This window comes from Halichoerus grypus, chromosome 6 (genome assembly GCF_964656455.1).
Source record: "Halichoerus grypus chromosome 6, mHalGry1.hap1.1, whole genome shotgun sequence".
Lineage (NCBI taxonomy): Eukaryota > Metazoa > Chordata > Mammalia > Carnivora > Phocidae > Halichoerus > Halichoerus grypus.
The window spans coordinates 68,254,373-68,279,611 of NC_135717.1; the positions used below are offsets into that span (position 1 = coordinate 68,254,373).

At 43.4% G+C, this 25,239-nt stretch overlaps 1 protein-coding gene across 6 annotated transcripts; it reads right to left on the minus strand.

The window, feature by feature from the left end:
* MAP3K8 (mitogen-activated protein kinase kinase kinase 8) lies at window positions 1-24,730 on the minus strand. 6 transcript variants are annotated; one of them, XM_078075314.1, is made up of 9 exons: window positions 24,421-24,730; window positions 20,520-20,726; window positions 18,420-18,778; window positions 12,093-12,260; window positions 9,603-9,864; window positions 7,834-7,940; window positions 2,965-3,117; window positions 2,072-2,318; window positions 1-1,126 (listed from the first exon to the last, which is right to left on the minus strand). In XM_078075314.1, exons 3-9 carry the CDS (start codon window positions 18,753-18,755, stop codon window positions 996-998), a joined length of 1,404 nt encoding a protein of 467 aa, XP_077931440.1. In that variant the 5' UTR covers window positions 18,756-18,778; window positions 20,520-20,726; window positions 24,421-24,730; the 3' UTR covers window positions 1-995. The 6 variants fall into 6 exon arrangements, with proteins under 6 accessions (XP_077931440.1, XP_077931441.1, XP_035955539.2 ...); XM_078075315.1 differs by lacking the exon at window positions 24,421-24,730 and adding an exon at window positions 23,258-24,399; XM_036099646.2 differs by lacking the exon at window positions 24,421-24,730 and adding an exon at window positions 23,024-23,251.
* Window positions 24,731-25,239: the final 509 nt, after the last annotated feature.

Consider the following 25,239-nt stretch of genomic DNA (forward strand, 5'->3'; position numbering starts at 1 on the left):
TTAAGGTAAAATACTGAGTTTATTCAGTTGATTTGACCAATTATACTGGATAAAAGTGTTGGTTTCATTTGCATGATGTAAAAACATACTTTAAATGGGAATACTCACATATTAACAATGGTAAAAATATATGTATAGGTAAGAAAGATTCATGGAGGCATTTGATATAAAACATACACAGTATGCTATTTTAATACACAAATGCTTAGAAGAAAGTAGAGTCAGAAGAGTTACAAAAGTAGCATCATTAAGAATTTAGAAATGTTTCCATTTTTCTTAAAGGTCACATTCTCATCCTTTGGGATGTACAGAAATTATGTGGTTTACACAGTTTTATCCACATTCAAAACATCATGTTTTAAATGTTTTAAGCATAGCATATACAGTACAAAATGTTTCCATAGGAACATAACAGAACCTGTCACTAGTGGTCTGCTGTCAGATGGCTCCTAAATAATCAGCCATTTTTAAGACACTAGTCCAGCTTATTGCTATAATATTCAAGTTGTTCTATTCACCCAAAATACAATGACTTTAATTTATACTAGAACCTACCTACAAAGGCTCAAGGAGTTATCATATAATATACACCAATATATATAAAACAACTATTCTGAGTTAAATGAAGTTCTCATCCTTAAATTAGAACCAAGAATAGTAATTTCAGGCTAAGACATTATCCTCGTGATATCCTCGGTATTTTTAACATTTTGAGCAAAGTGCACAGTGAATGGAATCAATCACCAGAAATGATCCTTCTACGAACTCTCAGCTTCCTTTGAGTTACACCACCTGAGACATGAGAACCTTTAGACTGGGGGCTACCAAGGCAGCTTCACGAATCAAACCCATGGGAGCCACGTGGAGTCACATTCATGAGTCACAGGGAGCCCATATCCGCTTCCCTATACAGAGCCCCGGTGTCGAGTCAGCAGAACCAGCTTCCAGGAGCCCAGTGATGAGTCTTAATTATTTAGAGCAAATGATGCCACCGATCAGCCATATTCTAGTGTTGGTGGACCCCGTACAAGGTTGAAATAGCCAGCCAGGGCCCCAAGGTCTATGTAGAGAGAACGTTGCCTCTTTAGCATCTCAGATTCCTCAGTGCTTCCTGTGCATGATGAATCTGGAAAGGGAAACATTGAAAAAACTAAAATTAATGACCAGGTGACATGCTCAACAACAAATACTTGTTTTTTTCTGGGGGAAAAAAAAACAACAACGAACACTTGGCCCTAATCAAACAGCATTCAAGCTATGGTTTAATTAAAAACCTACAGACTTAGAGTTATAGACTGTGGGCTAGTTTATGTAATATGACATAGACGAAAGGGTTCGAAAAAGAGTCAATGAGGACAAGAAATTAGCTAGAAATTCTGGCATGTTTTCCAACACCCCAGATGGTTCTCTTTAAATACAGAAAAGTCAGACAAGAAGAGGATGAAATGCAAATAAACATTCCAGGCTTGACATCTGGGTTTGGACCTAAATGGATTAAGAATGCCACAGATTTCAGGAATAAAAATAGAAACCCTCTCCGTGCATATTCAATGTTCCTGGAATGTGTACTGACTTTGCTAAGTGGGAAAGATTCATAGCTGGCAAGGAGATTTTAAGCAGAGGAAGACAAAAATGCAAGTTGACTTCAAACTCCATATTTTATCTGTACAGGAGTAGTGCCCTGATGTCTCCAACCAAGGACTGGCGTGGTTTACCGTAATTGCATGAAATAAAACCCTGTTCAGAACCAACAAGCAAGACTGCCAGGCTTGATTTGTTTTTAAAGGCAAATGATACTCCCAAGTGCAAAAAAGCAAGTCAGAGGCGATTCTCAAGGACTGTTGTTACCTACATTTGTGCTGAAACATGTTATGATTTGCTGGTCATTTAGCCAATTTTTATTTCAATGCTTTTGCTAAATAACATTCTTGCTGAGACTTCTTAGACAACTTATGGCACTCAAGAAGTCACTGCATTTTCTTTCCACTGCTTTCGTGAACAACGTCGGCAGTCTGAGGTAGACAGAGAAAGAAGGGAAGCAAGGGGCACTGCACACAGCAGGTGTCCATACCCGCAATGTTCTCAGGAAGCTCCAACTCCTTCCTACTCAGCAGCCTCTTCCGCTCAAAGAGGGCAGAGTCCAGACTCTGACAGCGTGGCTGATCCTCTCTGGGGGGGTTCAGGGCGTCGTGTTTGAGTAGGTCTGCTGCCCTCGGGCGGTGATTGGGGTTCCTCTCCAAGGCGGCTTCTATCAGCAATCTCATGCCAGGGCTGCAATCATCCGAAATATCTTCCAACGGAGGCGCCTGCTTGTGGATCTAGCAACACACCAGCTCTCTTAGCACCAATGGTATGAAAAGACACCCTCAACAGTTCAAGTGTTGTAGTGAACAAGACCTGGAAAGTTATTTGTTTCCCACTACATGCCCTGCAGCCAATACAGTCATGCCCTTACACGAGTTTCCCTTTAATTCCATAATCACCCCGAGTTAAACCCATCCTTTGGGTGAATGAAGTTCAAGGGTCACTGTGCTGTAAAGGGGAAGGATCTGCTCTGTGATCTCTCAGTGGTAAAATGGAAGTGGCATGTTTCATTACGTCCATGCTGGCTTGGGGATCTATAATCTCATCTCTCTTCTACGAAAGTGTTCAAAGCACATATACACAGTTTCTTTGGCTCAGACATTTACGCTACTCAGACTCTCCTAAGTGGCATTTTATGAGTCATGAATAACAGAATAGCATATAATTTATGCCCAACGCACATTTTAGCCAATTCCCACTGCAACAGCAATGCCTTCTTTGCGGGAATGGGACTTTCCTCCATGTAGGAAGAACTTTCAGCTTCGCCTCCTGAGTTACTAGTTCACATCATCCCACTCGGGTGTGTTCCAAGAGGGACAGCAGCTCTCCTGAGCAGGTAGACCTCCCCTGCACCCTCAGCCCTGGCTGACCCCCACTTACTATGTACAGGTAGGAGGGATAGGCTGAGCGAGGGTAGCGCTTCACCCAAGGCGGGGTGCCCGTCTGCATATGGATGAGTGTGGCTCCCAGGCTGTAGATGTCTGCTTTGGTTGAATGGCCTCTGCATAGGATCACCTCTGGGCTCATGTAAATCTAAAAAAGAAGGACAAAACATCAGTCTGACTCTCCCCCATTTCCTGGGGTGTCCATTTCCCTCATCCATTTCTGGAAGCTGGCTCATCCACCTTTACCATATTTACTGCACATTTCAGCCCTCCAGAAGAGCATGTCACAGCTGTGCTCCCTGAAGCTAGGGAGAGGGACACCCTTGGGGGGTGGAGGGGGGTCAGGCAGCTTTGGCCTGAGGTGTCCCTGCAGCCTAATGAAGAACACTCTTTTTCCACATACTGAACACACAGGTAGACCTGGCAGCCATGGGCCTGCAGCCAAGAACCCATCTGGGGCACCCACTCATCAAGGTTCTGGAAGGCACTGACCGAGGCTTAACTTCTCTATTAAAACACCAATTCTGGGCGCCTGTGTGGCTCAGTCAGTTAAGTGTCTGCCTTCAGCTCAGGTCATGATCCCAGGGTTCTGGGATCAAGTTCTGTATCAGGCTTCCTGCTCATCGGGGAGCCTGCTTCTCCCTCTGCCCCTCCCCCCCACTCATGCGCCCACACACACATGCTCTCTCACGTACGAGCACAAAAATAAATAAATAAAATCTTTAAAAAAAAATTCCTTTCAATATTTAAATGGATACTACAAATACATGTCTTCACGTTTGTCATTAAATTGCCAAACCTCTACTTATCTGCCGTGATAAAAGGTGGCAGAGATCCATTGGGTATTAACACCAATCACATGGGAGAGAAGCACTTCGAGTGTAATGTTGTAAAAGTGGTCCTAATTGGTCATTTATACAAACTACTTCTTATTTCTACCACCACGTAGCCCGGTGACTAAATATTAAATGCATGCCATTTTAAAATTGGTTTCAGGCTGGAAAAGCAGGGCTAGTTTCAGAAACAGTTCTTCTAAGAAGTCTCTGCTTATAAACTTAAAAAAGAAAGAAAAAGCAAGCAAATGCTGGTGACCAATGATCTGTATTTATGGCTGATACAGATACCGTAGTTAAAATCTTAATTATCAATATTTAACATTAAGAAATGTTTATGCTGCCCATCATCTGAATATGGAGAAAGGGGTAAGTGTTCCTGGAATATATTTCAGAGACAGTAAGTAAAAAAAAAAAAAAAAAAAAAAAACTGGCTTACAAAAACTGGGAAAATTTCCCAGTTTCCCCATCCTAACCATATTCAACACCATCCTACAACACACTTCCTGGCTGGCTTGCTTTTGTTCCCTTGCTCATTTGTCTGTCTGTCTCAACGAACAGGCTAAACTGAGCTCCTTGTTCTCAAACATTTCCTGAAGTGAAGGCAGAGCATTTGGATCCCCACAGACTTTCTTACTAAATATAATTACAAAGTTAAACACATGCAGTGGGAAGGATTATCTGCCCATAGAGGATGTGTATCTCCTCTCCCCTTGTTTGCCCTCCTAAGCAAAGATCAGGCAAAGTATTTACTGTTGGTGTAACCCACAGCGGCTCTGTATACAGGGCTCTGGAGGCCCCCGGGGATGTCACATTTGGGGATGCAGCATTCTCTCCACCTGGTGACGTAGCTGCTCCCCCCCCCCCCAGGCAGATCCCCCAGCGTTCCATGGCTCAGAGCTCCTGCTTCCGCAGCCCGTACCTGAGCCAGAGCAACGGGGCATGGTGTTCGAGAACTCTTCAGGCTGGCTGACTGCAAGCATGAAACAGGCCCAGTGGGAACCATGCAAGGCTCTCTGAGACCTGCACAGCCTCAGGCATGGGCACTGGAGCAAGGGAACCTATATGTCCGGGGGTCGAGGCCTTCACCTCTCAACACATTTATTAGAAATGTGTCACATGTGTGTGTGCGCGAGTGCACGCGTGCATGTGATGATGACACGTTAACTTACATCAAGTAAGCCCAAACACAGACTCAGAAGAAAATAAGAGCTTTTAAAAAAGAATCACGCTATAAAAGTAATTCTAGGGGCACATGGGTGGCTCAGTTGATTAAGCAACCGACTCTTGATTTCAGCTCAGGTCATGATCTCAGGGTCATGAGATCAAGCCCCACGTTAGGCTCCGGGCTGGGTGTGGAGCCTACTTAAGATTCTCTCTCTCTCCCTCTCCATCTCCCCCTCTATCCCCACTCTCTCCCTCTCTTAAAAAAAAAGGTAATTCTAATTAGCTATTTACATTCATTATTTTTCTCTGTATGATGTAATTAAAAAACAGTAAGTTAAATATATGCCAGATTAACCCTGTGCTTATATTTTATGGTTACAGTATAATGTTCTGAATATGAATGCTGGGAGAGACCAAACACAGACCAGCTACACTGCAGGGATCAGCAATCATCTACAGCTATTCAGCAGTCAAGTGATCAAGTTCCAAAGGAAAGTAAGTCTACATGGTTGATTTTGACTAACAACATCTTACTGGCTCTTTAACTAGGAAGAGTTAAAATAAGCTCGCTGAAAGCTTTCAACGGGGATTTCACACCGTTATCAAACTTTGACTGGTGAGCACCATACAGATAGTAAATGCAGGCTGATTTGAAGAAAGTTTATAACTCTCAACATCAAAGTCAGTTTAGTGCTTTGTAAAAAGCAATTTACATTTGCTGAAAATAACTCAATCCAAAATACTATTTAGAGTAAACACTATGTTATTATCTCATGTTCAAGCACACGCTCTCTTTCTGTTAGAGAATCCCAGGGAAGACATTTCTTTGTCCAGCCATTGCAAAATGTTCAATTTGATCACACTGCCGGGAAGAGAAAGGTATTTTCTATCTTTAATACCATAAATAGTTTGTTTCTCAAACTGGCTCCAGGAAAAAGGGTAGAATGTCACATATCTGAACTTCTGACTAATGCCAAAATATGCTGAAACATTTTCCAAAAAAAACATGTCATAAGCATTAAGTCTTATTAGATTTTGTGCTTCGGTGAAGTATTCTTAAGATCTGGGGACTAAAACATTCTTTTAAAGAAGTCTACAGTTTTCTCTTCTAAATATCATTCTACTCAAAGACAACTATCGAGGATCCTTCCTCAAGTTTTTTACAGAATAACTTCAGTAATACCAGCAATTTCTTCTGCTTCCCAGGAGAGTTGTTGCTTTGAGAGAATTAAGAAAAAACTAATACAATCTTGGTTTCAGACGATGATTACTTGTTTGCTTGTTTTTGCACTGCAATTGGGTTCAGTGCAATATATCTATGAGCTAGACTAAGGGCTGTCATTTGGTTGAACACTAAGACTGACCTGGTAATCTTTTTTTTTTTTTTAGAAGATTTTATTTATTTAATTGAGAGGGCAGTAGGGGCAGAGGGGGACAAGCAGACTCCTCACTGAGCGCAGAGCCCAACTTGGGACTCGATCCCAGGACCCTGAGGTCATGAGCCGGGCCGACCCCTGACCTAGTAATCTTAAGGCAAAGGCGCAGCCAAGTGCCCTCTCTCCATTTGCTGGGGGCACTTAGAGCAGAGAGAGGGCATGGGGCTGGGAGGGTCTGATAGTTAAGCATGGGCCAGGGAGGCAGCTTCCACTCCCATTTACCTTCCCAGTTGCATCCAACCCCACGCCCATCATAATCTACTATGAACTAAACTGTTGCTTTTTTAATAATTCAGGTAAATTTAAAATAGGTCCTCTCAGCAAAGAGTGGGGGTTGCTGAAGTACCACCAAGTCCACAGTCCTTGTTGACCCCTGGCCAGTGCTCCTGATACCCACAACGGCCTGACGCATAGCGATGCTCAACAGATGCTTCTACATGAATCCATTCTTCAGCCCAATCATGTATATGTTAAATTAAATATATTATTTGAAAACCCATGAATGCATTCCTCACAACCTCATTTATATTCAGAAAAGTTTGTGGTTTGGTTTTGCTTTTGCTTCACAAATGAAATAAATATTAGAGCTAGTTTATATCTTTAAATACAATTTATTTGTGGTATAATAAATTTGACGTTTATTATAGGCTCTCTAGAATTAAAGATAAGCCTAAAATATTGTTGTTCCTCAATATATATTATTAACGACTATGACAATTATGACTATAATTGAACCAAAACAATAATACTTAGTTATACCAAGAATATATATATATATACATATACATGTTATACTAAGAATATATACATTAGTTATATTAAAAAGTTACATAGTAGTTAGAATTTAGACTCCAAAAAAAATTGGTTTAAGTCCCAGATCTGTCACTAGCTGAGTAACTTTGGGCAATTTATTTTAACTTCTTCAAGCTTATTCCCTTATTGTAAATAATAGTATTTGCCTACAATAACAGTATTTACTAATAATAGCATTGTAACAAGGATTAAATAATATAATTAATTTAAAATGCTAAAATTAGGGGCACCTGGGTGGCTCAGTTGTTAAGCGTCTGCCTTCAGCTCAGGTCATGATCCCAGGGTCCTGAGATCGAGCCCCGCATCGGGCTCCCTGCTCAGCAGGAAGCCTGCTTCTCCCTCTCCCACTCCCCCTGCTTGTGTTCCCTCTCTCGCTGTCTCTCTCTGTCAAATAAATAAATAAAATCTTTAAAAAAAAAAAATAAAAAATAAATAAATAAAATGCTAAAATTAGTACTTGGCACAGAGCAAGTGCTCATTAAATATGTTTCAATGATAATAACATTTGATGCAATGTTTTTCCTCCCCTTTTTTGTCCTTTCTGCAATAACACCAGAACATTTTTAAATTTTACTCTTAAAAAGGTATTGACTTTTCCTGTGGGAATAGAATTACCTCTGTTCCACGAAGGTCCTTAGGAAAATAGATATCTTCAGTCATTTGAACACTTAGGCCAAAATCCACCAAAACAGCTTTTGTAGACATGAAGACAATGTTGCTAGCTATAAAAAGAGGACATTTTTTAGTATAAAATTGTCTGTATACCCATAAATAAAATAAAAACATCATCTGAAACGATGAGTCCCAAATCAGAATAGACTGAAATGTGCTCCCTACTGAGATGACTATATTATATTCAAAAGAGGAGGATAAATCCAGGTGAGAATTCAAGTGAAAATCACTTCATATGTGCCAAGAGTGCAGCCAATGTGGGAGTAAATGGTTGAACACACTAATAACGCTCAAGATACAATGGCCAAGTCATGGAAGCAACCTAAGGGTCCATGACGGATGGGTGGATAAAGAAAATATGATGTGTGTGTATATGCATATATAATAAAATATTATTCAGCCACAAAAAAGGATGGACTTCTGCCTTTTGCAACAACATGGATGAAACCTTGAAGATCTAAGTGAAATCACTGAGATAAGTCAGACAAAGATGAATACGGTACGAATCTCACTAGTCTGTGCAATCTAAAACAAATGAACTCATAGAAAGAGAGAACAGGGGCGCCTGGGTGGCTCAGTCGTTAAGCGTCTGCCTTCAGCTCAGGTCATGATCCCAGGGTCCTGGGATCGAGCCCCACATCGGGCTCCTTGCTCGGCGGGAGGCCTGCTTCTCCCTCTCCCACTCCCCCTCTTGTGTTCCCTCTCTCGCTGTGTCTCTCTCTGTCAAATAAATAAATAAAATCTTTAAAAAAAAAAAAAAAAAAAAAAAAGAGAGAACAGATCGCAGTTGCCAGGGGTCGGGGGGGTGGGGGAAATGGGTGAAGGCGGTCAAAGCGTACAAACTGCCAGTGATAAGATGAACAAGTTTTGGGGGATGTAATACACAGCATGGTGACTATAGTTAATAATGCTGTATTATATATTTGAAAGTAGCTGAGAGAGTAGATTTTAAAAGTTCTCACCACACACACACGATTTTAACTCTGTGAGGTGATGGATGTGTTAACTAAGCCTATTGGGGTAATCTTTTTGCAATATATACATATAGCAAATCATTCCATCATATACCTTAAGCTTACACAATGTTATGGCAGTTATATCTCAATAAAGCTGGAAAAATATAATAATGCTCGAGAGCTGGACTTTCAAATCCTAAGATATAAGCATATTATTATCAGGCCACTTTCCTAAAATGAAAAAGTAAAATACCCATTTTTTTTAAAGTAAAAGTTTTGTTAGTTCAATGTAGCATTAAATATTAAGGGTTGATAGTGGGTCTTTGTTGTGCATTTCCCACCATCTCTTACTCCTAGAAAGCAGTCAGCGAAGGCTTGTTTAATGAATTATTACCAAAATGGTGTTCAGAATTAAAAAGCTGTTTGTTTCGCAAGAACTATGTAACTCTGTGTGTGTTTAAAGTACATTACTATTTTTTAAAGCCTTATGAACAAGGGCATAGCCAGTACTTAATAGACGTATGGCCATAATCTTCCACAATTGGATAATCATCCTTCCTCATGACTTTGAAAGCTTTAGTGATCCCATTTGGTGCTAAAACATGTTGCAGGAGCACAGGCGAGGAAGGTGAAAAGCCCTCAAGGGCAGCTCTCCTCCCCACCACCGAGGATCTTTAGACTGAAGAGAGGAGCCCATCTGCCTCCTGTCCAACTCATCTCTAAGCCAAAGAGGTTACACATCCAAATGTAACTCACGTTTAATATCATGATGAATCACTTTCTTTGAGTGTAGAAAATCGAGTCCTTTGAGAACATGCTTTGTCACCCAAATAATTTCAAATTCTCTCATTGGTCCACAGCTCTCCAGTTTCTCAAGAACAGACCCTCCCTCGCCTGCTTCCATAAAGAGGTGCACAGTTTCACCCCAGAGCACCGCGCCATATAACTCAGCGATGTTCTCGTGCCGGAAGCAGGCCTGGATTTCCACATCAGATGGCTTAAATTGATCTACTGGGATCTAGAACACAAAAATACCAGTAAGATTCTAGACAAAAATATATACGAGATAGGTCAACTCACAATCCAGAGGGCAAATAAATGCCTTCAAGGAGATCATGATCTGCATGAAATTATACTGCCAAGTTAAAATAATGTTCAAACCTGCTTTTACATGACATCAGCTTTAGGTAAACAGTTCAAAATAAGAAAATGAGAACAAAATGTAAAATATTATTTTCATTTAGAATGTAGCAATCCAACCAAAGAATTATTTACAATTGAATCAAAAGAGAGATAATTTCCCATCTATTTTGCATGTACTTTCTATGGCACCTAGATTTTAGGTTGTCTTTTCAACATTTCCACTTGTTATGAAATAATATAATGTCTTTGGACCCACAGTTCATGCTCTGGCAATGCATTTAAAATCTATTCTAAGGAAAATCAAAAGTCATTAATAAAGAAAAAAGTAGATCTTTCAGTGCAGATAGATATGTAATGTCTCCAAAATACAGTGTCGGATGAAGAAAGCAAGACGCGCAAGTACATGTATTATGCTCCCATTTGTAAAAATCTCTTAAGCTATACATGACACATGTCCATAGAAATTTTCTGGAAAGATGTATAAGAACTCATTCACAGTAGTTGCCTCAAGGAAAGAGATCTCATTCTTCAACCTACATTCTTTTGAATCTTCTAAGTGTTGTTAATCATCTTACATGGTTTTCCTTTTAAGAAAAAAATACAGCTTAAAAATTAAATGTAAGTACTCTAGGGAAAACAAACCTGCAAAGCTATTTTTTCATGCCTTTTGTGATGAAACTGTAAAATAGGACATTTTGGTTCTAAGACCTTTCTAAAATGTCACTAGTCTCTTAAAAGAATTGGAACGTGTCTCTTCTAAATGCAAGCTTCAAATGGCTTATTATAATATCTCCTTGTTTTCTTTTGATAACAGATACTCTAGCAAATCTTTATGAAGGAACAAATGAGGCCAATATATTGTTCGTCTTTTTTTTTTTTTTTAATTACAATAAGATAGACTATGGCCAGATTCAGCAAATCAAAAGGCAGTTTATTTTATTGAACTCTTAAAAACTTTATTTTTTATTTTTTTTATAGATATGGGTCACTTTTTTATTTTATTATGTTATCTTAGTCACCATACAGTACATCATTAGTTTTTGAGCACTCTTAAAAACTTTTAAAGTGAAACAGACATACCAAAATGCATAAAACTGGTTATGTATCAAACTCAATGAATTTTCAACTGAACACACCCATGTCACCACCATGTAGATCAAGAAACAGAACTCTACCAGCCCCCCAGAAACCCTTTCCTGACCTCTGCCAATCACTGCCCCTCAAGGGCACCCACTATCCTGACTTCCAACAGCACGGATTTGTTTAGCCTATTTTTGGCCTGTATAGAAGTGGAATATCATAGAGTAGATCTTACTTGGTATCTGGCTGTTCGGGCTTAACATATGGTGATGAGATTCATCCACATTATTACAGTTGTAAACCATTTGCTCTCTTCACTGTACAGTATCCCACTGTGTAAATATATCACACTGTGACATCTGGAGAATTTCCAGTTTGGGACTATTACAAAGAGTGCTATGATGAACAGTCTAGTGCATAGCTTTTGGTGAGCAAGTGCACATGCCTCTTGGGTGTGTGCCTATAGGAGTAGAATTGCTGGGTCATAGGGTTTGTACGTGTCCAACTTCGGCAGTCTTCCAAAGCAGGGACGCCTCAGCAATGGCTACTTAAGAAGAGACAGGGTCTTTGCAATAATTGGTCTATTTATACTCAATCCTTTAATCTACAGTCTTGCGAAGCCTTGCGGCTTTCCCAGCTTGGCTTCCCTGCCTGGTTCCCTTCCCTGTGGGTGGGATTAAAGGAGCAGCACACAGATTTGCTCCTGCAGGAGAGCTCCCCTCCACTCCACCCTACCACAGAGGGATGACGTTATCCAAGGTCCTGCTATAGAAGCCAGCAGTGTTTTCTTTTTTATCAATGCAAACTAGATTAAAACCAACTGTGCACTTAAACAGACTTAGGGACTGAACCCCAGGGAGCAAGCAAGTCCAAAAAAAAAAAGAAGAAGAAGGATGTTTTCGGACAGGGCGCCCTTACATAAGATCCAGTCAAATGGCAACAACCTTTGAGTAATGCAAGCAAACAAGAGCCACAATGCTAAACATACATACGGCGCAGGATATCTGGTTATAAAGTACATACCAATTTACACGCCATTCTTTTCTTAGTCTTTATATCTTGTGCTAAGTACACTTTTCCAAAGGCCCCCCGAGGTATGAAATCAGAGCCAATATTCCTATAAGTCAGCTTCCAAGGGATGAGGAGAACATCAGAGTCTATTTGATAGCGTCCATTCTGGGGAGTGATTACCTACGATAAAACAAACAGGCAGGAGGGTGAGAATTCCAGCAGACTCCTTTTCTAAGACACACCCTTTAGAAACTGGCTACTTTAGATCAAAAAGACACACCTTTAGAAACTGGTTACTTTAAATTGCATTCCTACGCAGTGTTTGAAATTAATGTCACTGTTATGTAATCCTAACAGTGTAGGGAGACTATACTTAGAGCTTCAGCAAGCCAGAGAAAGCATGTAACAGAAACATGTCCCTGGTCAGACCTGATCGTATTCCACCTCCCGGTGAGTAATTAATTGTCAAAATTTTAAAAATTATTTATCTAAGGGAACATGACTATTGTGACCAAAAGGCTGAAAATAAAGATTGCATAAATATAAACTGTGCCTGCAAGTTGACTCGTTTCCAATTATAATGTGCTAACCTGTTAGTCCGCATAGCTATTACTCACACATGACGCATACGGAGAGAGAGCATGGAAATAAACTGATGATCGTAGAGGATTCTGGAAAATAAGGTGTTATGCCAGAGCTATGAGTTGACAGTGCTGCATAAATCAAGCAAGGGACAGAATTATTTCTCATCTACTTGCTCACTTAGTATTTACTGAGTGCATAAAAAGCACCAGGCACTGTGTTTGGTGCCGAGGAGGGCAGCTGTGAACGAGAGAGATGACCCTTAACCTCCGAGAGCTCCTGAACAGGCCAACACTGGGAACAAGTGGTTTCAAAACCAGTTGACTCAAAAATTAAAAGACATATATCCTGGGAGCAGTGTGGATGCTTTTGTCCAATCTCAACAAACCAGACATTTAAGGTCTGTGTATTTCACTGCATATAAAGTATATCTCAATTTTAAGAGTAAAAATAAATAAATAAATAAATAAAAGGAGGAAGAATTATAATGATAAATATGAAAATAAATTAATAAGATATGTTATTTTGAGTTATGACCTGGAGCATATGCCTACAATATGTTTATCATGTTCTCTCGAGGGGAACAGGGTCTCAAAAATACAAGGTTTGCCTCCGTGTAATTAGCAACTTTACGACTTCAGATTATGAATTCAGGAAGTGTGAAACTATTCAAATGACATTAAGTTATTTCAAGTGCAGAAGAGGCTGAAGGGGAATGCGGACCACATGGGAAAAGAATGAACACCTGATTCATCGGCAGATGCGCGGGCCCCTCAGCAGGCCACTGCCAAGAGAATAGTTGTAATAATCCCAGGGTTATTCATTCAGGCTCCATTACCGCTCATCTTAGCTGTACCCCACAAATGGATGCATGTGCTCTTAGTCAGGGAATGAAGAGGAGGACGACTCCAATCCTTCAAGATGTGAAGTCACTACATTTAAAATGAAGTATTTCCTGAGCACTCCCCTGAGCCAGCCCCCGAGTGGAGCCCTAGCAGGAAAATGAAGAAGCACCACAGCCCAGGGTCTTGCCTTGTTTGAAATATGACCTCCTTTCAAGAAGTGTGTCACCTCAAGTTACTGAAGTCCTCTTTTTACAACATGCTAAGGACACGATAAATGTAGTCCCTTGCCACATGTAGACAGAACCATACCCACGGCACTCAACCGTACTTGCTCATTGCCTCGTTCTTGTTATTAAGTATTTACGTTTCCTGTTTCACTTCAGCTCCAGCTATCCACTCAGGGTTTCATTCGTGCAAGTTTTACTCTTGTCCAGCTCAATCTGTGATAGCCCAATTTGACCCAAGGGATAAAGAAGACTCATTGCAGCCATGCAATGAGTGCTAATTATAAGGAGGGCACTGTGCTCAGCTCTCATCTAGATCTCCCAGCCATCCTGGGAGGTAAGTACTATTTTTATCTCCACTTTACAGATGAGGAAACTGGTTTCAAGAGGTTAAGTAACTCATTAGGCCATGATAAAGTCAGGATTGGAACTCAGGTCTGTCTGACCCCAAAGCCAGAGCTCCTGTGTGCCTTCTATCTTCCAGAAGACAGGAATTAAAGCTCAGCCAGGATCAAAAGCCAGTTACTTTAATCCTACATTTACGAGTCACTGAGCACCTCAGCCTTCGCCTCTTTAGATAGAATACTGCAAGTTCCTTCATCCCTGTTTTATAAGCTCCCATGTTCCGGGGACATGCCTCCAAAGGCAGGTTCTCCTTTGATGATAGGCCCTGACACATTCAGTGTGATAGGCGAGCACAGACTAGTCAGTACTTCTGCAAAGTCCCCGGTTCTTCCCCTGGCCCTAGACCTTCCCTCTTTGGGTTTGCAATGGTTTTTTTTTTCCCCCCTTCTCCTTTTTTTAGGGACCCTACCAAATAATCCTATGGAACTCTATGCTGCTCATGTCTGCCAATTCTTCAGCTTAACCAAAGCCACCATCAAGTGCAGACGTTATAAGCATGCTTTTGAGTTCCTTCTCCAGACTAGTGACACTAAACAATGCTGGGCCCAGCAGCAGGCCTTGAGAAAAATTCTTAAGTACCTTAATAGGAATAAATTCCATAAAGAACCTGTAGGATATGGCTGCTAGGACACAAATACAACCTTGGGCTATTATCTAGAGGCATATTATCTAGAACAAAGGCAAAGGTGGCTCTTTCCTACTCAATGGACTGCCATGTTCAAGTTCAGGGCTGTAAGGCAGGCACTGACCCGGGCTTGAGTTCCGAGGGTGCAGCCCAGGTTGAGGATGAAAGTAACCCTCCGGTAAGTGACAAGTAGCAGACACAATGAGAAGTGTTTGTGACAGAAGCGAGAAGATGTGGGGAACATGCAAGTTTTAAAGTATTGGAAAGACCGTCCTAAAGAAAGAGAGTAACAATTATTTGCAACAGCAGCTACCACAATGGCTTGCACTCTTTCAACACTCACTCTGTGTAAACAGGTCCCGTGCATTCCTTACTTGTCCCACACAACAGCCCCACAGAGTGAGTGCTATGATGTGACCCATTTTACAGATGAGTAAACTGAGCCGTGGAGGGGTTACTAGCCCAAAGTCACACAGCTAATCCATCTCAGAGCTGAAATACATACCCAGGCACTGTAATTCATGGGCCTTCATCCTCACACTACTCGACATCTCTACCTTTTTTATGGCCAAAAAGTAGGACTAGGGCTAAGGAGAGTCAGAGACGGACTTCAGTGCATTACGAGGGAGGACTTTCCTACAATCAGAATTGGCTAAATATGAAATTAAATGCCCCAGTATGTGATAAACTTTGTCAAAGGAGATTTTCAGGCACAGACCAAAATGTTCCAACAATTATTGGATATGATGACCAGGGTGATGTAAGCATCAGACAGAGGGCTTGACTCAAGTATCTTTAAGGTTTTTCCAACCCTGAGAAGCCAGGACTCCATGACTAACCCCTGAGGAACAGCATTCCCACATCTCACACCCGTATCTATGAGCGAACCCTTTGGGGCCCTTTGGCTCCCCATCTAATCACCAATGAGTTCAGTCTTTGCAACCCATTTTCAGTTATTCATTCCCCACTCAGGTTATGAATTGGTCTAGAGTGTAAATAACTCATAGCACTCTCATACCAAGCAACGCCTAGGTTGGTCTCCTAAAGTTTCTTCCCCAGGTCCTGCTGGATGTCGGTAGAATCTTTATCAAATATTTTTAGAAAAAGAGCACACATTTGCATACACGTGCAGACCAACATTTTATGTGCCTCTGTTGCAGGATATTTTTGTAATTCCTGATCCTCCACCCTGTCTAATTAACTCCATGGGCTTTATGGTTGTTGGCTGCCAGGAACACACCACGTCTCTATGCCCCTGGGCCTTTGGACATGCTATTCTCATCTGGAACACTCTCCACTCTCCATCCCCTTTATCTGGAGGATTCCAACTCAACAGTTTAGGCATCAGTTCCTTTTAGAAGCATCTCTGGCAGTCTCTCTTCCCTTGTGGCCACATGAGGTGTCCTGTCTGAGCATCCCCACAGCAATCAGGGTGTAGTTGTATCGGGAAGAAGCACACGGCATTATAATCACCTGTTCTACTTACCTCAGGCCTTCACCAGGCAGTAAGCTACCAGAGAACCCAGACTCTTCCATACTGGATCTGTAGCACCTGGAAAAGTACTTGATACATTGTCGATATCTGACCTATGTCTAGCAAGTGAATGGATGAATACTTGAATGAAGGCATTTGGTCCATATGCAGATACACTTTATAGATGAAATTTACCTTGGAACCAGCCTGTCTGTCTGTTAGATAATGAGTGATCATTTATTAAAGCAAGTGAAGCCCAGAATGGAAAAGTTTTGATAGGGTCTTAGGGGGAGGGCCTCAAGAAGACAAAGATCTCAAACACAGGATGGTTCCAAGGAGAGCACCATATAAGGATGAGTGGGAGCCAAAAGCAAACCGTGCCTCCTTCATCATCTTGTCTCAAACTGCCAAAGATCAAGCATGGCAAGTCATGATTCCTATGCCATTATTTATAAAGCACGGACCTGGCATTGGTTACTAGCAGTCATAGGATGTATACGATTCTTAACTTAGTGACAGAAAAGTCAACCACAGCCCCGAGAGTCATCGACCACTGGGATGATTTTCCCAGTGAGGCGTGGTCTGCATTCCTGCAGATTTTGAGGTTCTCCTGTTATTCCACTCTGGTTTTAAATCTTCTTGCTTTATATTCTTGATCATTTTTAAATTAAAAATCTTTTTAAAGTTTTAAAGATCCCTGCTTTTATGATATGTCTTATTCTTAAATTTTCTCCTGAATATGCATTTGTTCACTTATTGAGCATAGACTCCACAGCGGGGACTGACAACATTTTACTCCTAACCTTTGCTGATAAAATTTGCACTTCCTTGTAATGTCTTTGTTTCTCTCCTTTTCTGCATTGGCTTTTTTTTTTTTTTTTCCCACTCCAAAACCTTTAGGAAGCTCTTTCTTTGTATTCCTTATAATTTTCCTGAACTCTCTTCTGTACATTCCCAGTAAAGTTCTATGGCCCACCTCTCTTCAGTCTGATGGGCCAGGAGAAATGAATGCAAGTTTCTACATATTTATAAGCAAAAATATTTTGTTTATGACAATGTTAAGAAAATTAGGTAGTCCTAATGTTAAGAAAATTAGGTAGTGCTCCTAGTTCGATATTACTCCCATGTATAAGAAGAAATAATATTCTCAAGGTAAAGTACTTAGTCAACTATTAAACACAGTTTGGTATATCCAGACCAAAGCAAGTCATGCAACTATGCAAAAAGTAATCTTGCTCCAAATTGAGCTGGAGCTAAACACAACTGGTTTCTAACAAAACAATTTACTACATAGCTGACCTAAATTACTGTGTTGTTTTCAATTGAATGAATGTACTACTTAAAAAAAAAAAGTTAAGTACTCTGTCCAGACTCCAATCATTCAACACTGACCCTCCCCCTACATTAGCCATTTTGCCATATAGAACTAGCACCAAAGGAAAAGGAGTCACTTCCGCCAATATGCACATTTTGCAAGTTACTACCTACTCCTTTGTAAAATGTCCTTTTTAAAAGATTAGATGACCTCTAGCCAACACCTACATTCACCTCTGACACACTAAGACTGCCAGAATCGCAGGCACACCCAAACACATCATCTGATCAACTATTGTGACAACGTGTTGTCACAATATTTTGGATTATTTGCATACTTGGTATGACTAAGGAAATATCTCATTTGTCATTCATACTTTGCCAATTAAAGAGAGTGAATCTATGCATTGCTATTTATTGCCTGCAAACTATATTTCTGCAAGAACTGAAGTTAACCAGTATTAATATTGTGACATTCCAAGACGTGACAAGAGAGGAGCAAAAAAATCCAGTTTTCAAAAATATTAATTAAAGATAAAGTATTGATTCCCCTCAGATGAAGAATTCTCATTAAGTCTTCTTCTGCCTACCTGATGAATGAGCTTTCTAATGAATTGTTAAGTTAAAAGACATTCTTCTTAATGACCTATTTGTACGACTGTCACTGACACATGGAAAAGATTAAGTGGAACTTTGAATGAAGACCTTTTTTGCATCTTTAACATGGAGATGATTCTTACAGATACTATGTTTTTAAAAGTCGTACATGGTAGCCAGTCTAAACCGAGTTTAACTGCCCCTCTGCATTACACGAAGCTGCAAGAGTAAAGCTGAACACACAGCACTCAACTGATCAGGAAAAAAACATACCATATTTAATAAAATCCCAGACTCCTGAGGTCGGTGTCCATAAAAACGCTTTGCGGTGTTGGATATGTGGTTTGCAAAGGCAAGCAAATCCTCCACAGTTCCATAACTGACCGATGACAACCAAGGCACCTCTTGGCCACTGAGCAGCAGAGATTCTGAACGCTCCTCATTTTGATTACTATCTTGACACATGGTCATGAGACTGGGTTCATAAACTGCTGGCTCTTCACTTGTGTAAAGATTTTCCATAATGTCTATTACATCGGACACGTTCAAGTGTTTAATTAATAAATCGATCTCTTCTTTATTGTCACTTCCAGTGCTCATGTACTCCATCACTGTTATGCTTTCTAGAGAGTCTGCAAAAGAAAAGACAAACAGTTACCATATTTGTATTTGCCTTTAAGATCAATGGGAAAATGACATCAAAGGATTGGGAACAGCTTCCATATGCCTCGGTTTATAAAATGAGGGCTCTGTGTCAACAGTGTGTGTAAATTCAAGTTGACAGATGGTGAAGAAAGGGACCTTAGATAACCTTTAAGTCCGGCCGTTCACTTTGCAGAAGGGAAACTTGAGATCCAGAGAGCTTACTCCTTACTCACTCACTCACTGAGCTGGTGGCATGAGCTATAGCCACTGAAAATTTCACTAAACATAAACACGAATAAGAGCGGCTCAGAAATCTGAGGAGCTGAGGCTCCTGGCCCTTGACAGCTTCCAACCCTACTGTTCCTCCAAGAGAGCAACCCTCCCCACACAGACCTCTGTGGCTTCCATGCCCTGGTGACTTTAAAGAAAAAGAACTATCTTATTGGAGCACCTGGGTGGCTCAGTCAGTTAAGCGGCTGCCTTCAGCTCAGGTCATGATCTCAGGGTCCTGGGATCCAGTCCCACATCAGGCTCCCTGTTCAGTGGGGAGTCTGCTTCTCCCTCTGCCTCTGCCCCTCCCCACCACTCATGCTTTCTCTGAAATAAATAAACAAAATCTTAAAAAAAAAAACTTTTTTTTTCTTAAATAAAGAAAAAGAACTATCTTATCAAATTCAGGAGCTAACTTGGCAAATAAAATTCAGGCCGTGGAGCCAAAAGCCTGTAAAATGGACTCGAATCTAAGCAAACTGATGATGATAGATCAAGTTTCAGGAATAATTCCGATGCAAATAAACAGCTCATTTAGACTGGGGACCACAAGCCTCAAATCCTCCTGCCAGCGACCTATGAGAAAGGGGAAGATTCTTTTAGCTATGAATCAGCTGTCTCCTCTTGAGACCAGAATTCTTTAATTGTACAAAGCATGTATCTCAATGACCCAAGAAAGTTAATGTAATATTTAGATCAATCACCCTCTAGAAGTTGTGGTATTACAAAGAGGCCAGGACAGCCGAATCTATCCTAAGCAAGACGCAGGTAAGGCCAGCTAAGCTAACTACATTAGCCAATACTGTATTTTAGTTCTTGTATGCAAATCAGGTGCTACATCTTGGGATCTGTAAATGAGAAAAAGAAGGTAAACCCAGGATAAAAAAAAAAAATGATGCTGCTGCTCAGGATTTTAGAACAATTCCATTCCAGAGGATTAAAGATAAAAGGATTTAAGACATCTAAGAGAATTTAGAGGCATGAACATCTACTTAAACTGTTGTGCTCCTGAAAACCTCTCTGAAAGATGCTTCTGGTTCCTGAAAGCACAAACCTTTAACACATTCAATACTCAGTGCTAAAAGCCACAGGCCTCCATCTGAGGAGCTCAAGTACAAAGCTCCAGGAAATGTTCCACCTGGAGGGTTGGGGGGAGCACCTATAGCTCTCATGACTACCACTCCACTTTTGGTCTCTGAGCCAATTTCATTTGAGAAAAGACCAAGGCAATCCAGGGACGCTATTCACTTACTTGATGACCATTTTCTGCCGTGCAAGCATTCTCTGCAGAAAGCATGCTATCTCGCATCCTGCAGTCTGATATTCCACCTGGACTCAGGCTGCTTGGGCTGGACTCCCAGCCCTTTCTTCACGGCCTACACGTTCCTAGGCAGGCACCTTACCCACTCTGCACCTCTACTTCCCCTGTCTGTGGAATGGAGGCATAACAGCACCTACCTCATAGGGCGGTTGTGAGGTTTAAAGAAGTTCAGGTGTGTCAGGTGTCCGGTGCAGAGTCAAAGAGCTCTGCCTTCTGTAGCTGCTGGTACGTGCACAGCACAGAGAAGTCCCGGCTTTGCAGATACTGCTTAGGCCTCCTTTCTTCTCAGCAAATGGGGTGCGGCGACCTGTTCCCTGCGTTTCTTCACAGTAAGGGTTTAAATGCTGTATCGAGAACAAGAGACAAAGACAAAAAAGCAAAAACCTCTGAAATGCTTTGATAGCTGTTAGCCACGGTCACATCTAGAGAGCGAAGGAAGTTCCCCTCACAGATCTCCTATGTCTTTGAGGAAGACTGATTCAGGCTCCTGGAGTCTTGAGTTAGGAAAGGAATTGCTTAGGTTCACGGAGGAACATTCGACTCTGATTTCACTGGGCCATTCAGTTGCAGTTTCTGCTTGTAGAATTTACTGAGAAAAGGAAGTTAAAACAAAACCAGCCAGATGGAGGACCCCAGTGGCTGAAAAGTTCCAAGGCTCCAGGACTTAGCTAATGGCTGGCTGGAGAGAAAATAAAGTTCCCAGGAGTAACATGACTCAAGAAAGAAAGAAAAAAAGTCCACACAGTTTACAAGTCAGTCAGCTGATCCAGTGAGTAAAGACAGGTTTTGATTTTTAAGTTCTGCAGAAAGTCTGGAGCATTTATGTGTGAAGCCTAAGAGGTCTGAACACACACACCCCTAAGTTATGTGCTGAGGCAGAGGCGGAGGAAGGGAGTAAGGGAGGAGGAGAGGGGAGAGGGGAGGGAGGGCAGTGTAGGACACTGATGCCAGGGGTAATTCCTTAGCAACAGCAGGGCTCCTGTCACGCAAATCAGTACACCCCAGCAACCCTGATGACCAGTCAGCCTGCTAAATGCCCCTGCAAAAAGCCTCAGCACTTTCAGGCCTTCATTAAGCAGACAACATGCTAGTGATTTCCGAGTTATACCGATCAGTAGCCATCTAGAAAAACTGGATTGTGAAGGTATTCTACTTTACCAATAAAGACTCTTCCCCACGTAGTTTACTATAAAAATCCTCATAAAATCCCCACTTGACAATGGAGTAGACAACTACAACCATCTTAGAAATGGAGAAATGGGTAGATATTGTCAAAATGATTTGCTTCGAGTTATTTCAGAAATCAGCAATAACACCAAGAGGAAATCCTATTCTTATTCATTAATGTTACACTCTTGGCTACTTCCATTTACATAAACAAAAGTGGAGAAATTCCTAGCAAATGTGAACGAAAAAAGGCCAAGATTATAGATATAAACCTCTGCCTAACAAAGGATAATTATACCTTTGGTTACTTCCCATTTAAAAGATTTTACTGCCAAAATAGTACGTTGCCCCTCAGGGCATATCTCTTATTATATTTTTTCTCCAAAAGCCCCAGAATTACACATTCTAGCTATATAGGAGCACAGCCACTCTGCTTCAAAACCTCTAGACACCTCAACTATCCAATTTTCCTTGTAAGAAAAAGGCCTTAAGGGCCAGCTGTCACAAGTACTGCATACAAACCTCAATCCATGAGAGTTGGGGGCGTCTGTTGGACTCAGATTATATTCTACTTGGCAAATACATGAGACACAGGCCACAGATACCTAATGCAACTGTAGTCGTGTTTCTTTCCCTGTTTTTAGTAGGAGTTCTTTATTCCGTGCCAAAATGTCTTTCCAAAAGTGAAATAGCCGTTTCTCTTAAAGGCAGCTCCTGGCCTTCCTTACTAACTTTTGGGGCAATCTCTGTGCACGCCGTTCTTCTTTCTAATCGTCATTCTCCGCCCAGAACTAAAAGAATTTTGGAGTCCTGATATCACATTACGACCCTCCCCTCAACATTTCTTCTCAGACCGAAAGCCCAGCATTCACGTTCTTCTATAACGACCCTTTAGTCACAGAATAGCGTCCGGGTTACATAAGCATGAAATTAAGTTTCAGCTATTCAAAAAGTTCTCTGCTCCGTCAACCGCCGCCCCCACTCCCCTCCTCCTATTCTTTAAAGCCGGGGAAGCCTACCAAGGGCTTGTGAATTATAAAAAGCCCCCACGATTTGGGCGGGCGGCAGCCGGGTCCCCAGCCTCCGAGGCGCACTCACCGGCGTCGGCGGGGAGAGTGCAGCAGGCCGGGCGGTGTATTCGGCGGGAGGCGCGGTGACAGAGGGTCTCTGTGTCCCCGCGCACTGCCCAGACCGGCACTGCTCGCGCGTTAGGGATCCGGGAAGGAGGAGGAAGGGGGAGGAGTCGGAGTCTGCACCCCGTGAGACCCTTGCGCAAGGTGCTTTCCAGCTGTGCCGGCGGCAGCCGCGACGCGAGAGAACCGCGGAAGCGCAGTAGCGCGGCCGGCGGGTACGCCCCCACCTCCGGGAGCCCGGGAGTTCACCCCTCGGCCTGGGGCACCCGCGCTCGACCGTCGGGGCTCCCTGGAGGGCTGCCACCACAAAGACACCCAGAAGTCGCCGAACGGAGGGTTACCTGGCGGGCGGAGCGCTGCAGCCGCGGCCCCCAGACGGCTCGGTGCGCCTCCGGTGGCCCACCCCCCCCGGAGTCGAGCGCGCGGGGACGGCGAGGTCCGGCGGCAGCGGAAGCTGGAGCCAGGGCGACCGATCCCGGAGCGTGGCGCGTCGTCCCGACCCGAGCGCACCAGTGAGCGCGGGACCTCCAGCCCAGGCTGTCCTCCCAGGCCGCCCTTGTCCGCCCCTGACTCACGGCGTCTGAGCCGGCCGAGGGGCGGCGCAGCGGACGCCAGCCGCCGCCTCCCCGCCTTTTCCATTTCCCCTTTCACTCCGTAAACAGAAACAGACTGCCGCGTTGCGGGAAAGCCGGAGCCCCCTCTCTGGGAAATTCCGTCGTCCCCCTCCCCCCCCCCTCGCCATTTGTCCTCGGGGCGCCCGGGCGGAGCGGAAGGCTGGACTAGGGAGGAGCAGAGCGCGGCGCCGGGAGGGGCGCCGGCCGAGCGCTGGAGTGGCTACTCGCCACGCCACCCGAGGGGCCCCGGGACAGCAGCCGCGGCTCCAGTCCAGGGCCTGGGACACCTAGGGATTTTCCCTCGGACCTGGGGACCCGACAACCTGGTGGTGTAAGGCGCCCCGCGACCGCGCCTCTGCACCCCTTCCTAGTCCCGGAAAGAAGATCGTGTCCCTAATGTGCCGGCGCCCTCCGCGCTACTCCGGTGTCCTGGGCCGCGGCGGGGAGGGCGAGCGGCCCTGGCCCTTTCCTGCGCCCACCCGCACGCTCCGGAGGACCGAGGCACAGTGGGCTTCTGGCCTTCTCTCAGAACCGCGTCCGTGCACCCGACGGCGGGTAGCGCCGTTCGCCCTGCCAGGTTTCGGTTCACGTCCACGCACAGTGAGTGCCAGGATCCGTGGTCCGCACGCACGGCCCCCCGTATAAAGGTTTGGCAGAGGTTGCCGCAAGGTGGGCCAGAACCTGGTGGTGTAGCACCTGGAGAGGGGCCGGTGTCCTCCGCCAGCAAAACCTGGTTTCGTTCTCTGCAGCCTTTCTTGGAACGGGTTGTTTGGCGGCACCGTCCCATTACGAAATGTACCTGTACTGATCGCCCCCTCCTAACCCCCGCTGCGAGTCTGGGGTTTTCTGTACAGCTTGGGAAGATCAAAGTGTGTTCATAGTATTCTTCCTTGTTGAGTGGAAATTGTTTCCTCCAGGTGAAGCGGGAAGCGAGTTCTAGGGAAAATAGCGCCTCTGTCCACGAAATCCACTCTGCAGGGCATTCCCAATACCTGAGTCGCAACTCACTACCCCCTCGCCTCTCAGTACTCCCCTAGTATCAAGCACCCACCATAAACCAGACATTTTGCAAGACGGCCCGGAGAAAGAGAGAGAATGTAAGGTGGATATTCTCTGGGTCTTACCGACCAGGATGTTGGGCGTCCCAGGCAGAGAGCCCACATTCAAAAGCCCCACGACTCTGAGTCCACGCCCGGTCTTTTCCAGTACCCACTCTCATTCTACCCCCGCGCTTTCAAAACGGCGTCGGACCCGCTCTAGAGCTTTCCACGTTTCTTCTGTGGAAAGTGAGTTGCTGTTCCGATCCAGAGGAGTCCTATTGAAAATTGCTGACGGACCTAGGCTAGCGTAGGTGAGAAGCAAGGCCCTCGTAGGACCTTAACTCCTATCATTTCTTTGTGCTTCCGGTCAGGCAGGGATGAGGCTGAAAAAGTGATTGACAAGTAGCTGAGCCCATCAGTAAAAGTGAGCCGAACTAGCAAATAAACGGCCAGGGCTGACGGACTATGTCGGCACTAAATCCCCCCCCCCCACCCAATTATTTTAGTTCCCAGAGTGCTGTGACATGAATAACGCGGGATGCGTGCCAACCCCTGGAACCGTCCAGGTGGTCTCGGGCGGTGAAGGGGTCCCCAGGGGCCGGAGGAGAAGCCCTTCTGCGCACCGGGGCTTTTCTGGTCGTGGAGGGAGGGACTAACTTTGCCTTTGCCGCTCTGACTGGGGAGAGGCAACGTGTGCAGAAAACTGAAGTCTAAAGGGCTGTAGCTTTTTTTCTGGGAACCAGGTTGTCGCCCTTGTTATCTCTAATGGTAACGTGAGAGACTTCTCTCCTTCTTCTGTTGTCTTTGAGCAACAAGGGATGATCTTTATAAGTATTTTAAAAATAGAAACATGGAACCACTCCCGCTTCCACCCCGTTGAATGAGCTCATTAAAACCACACCT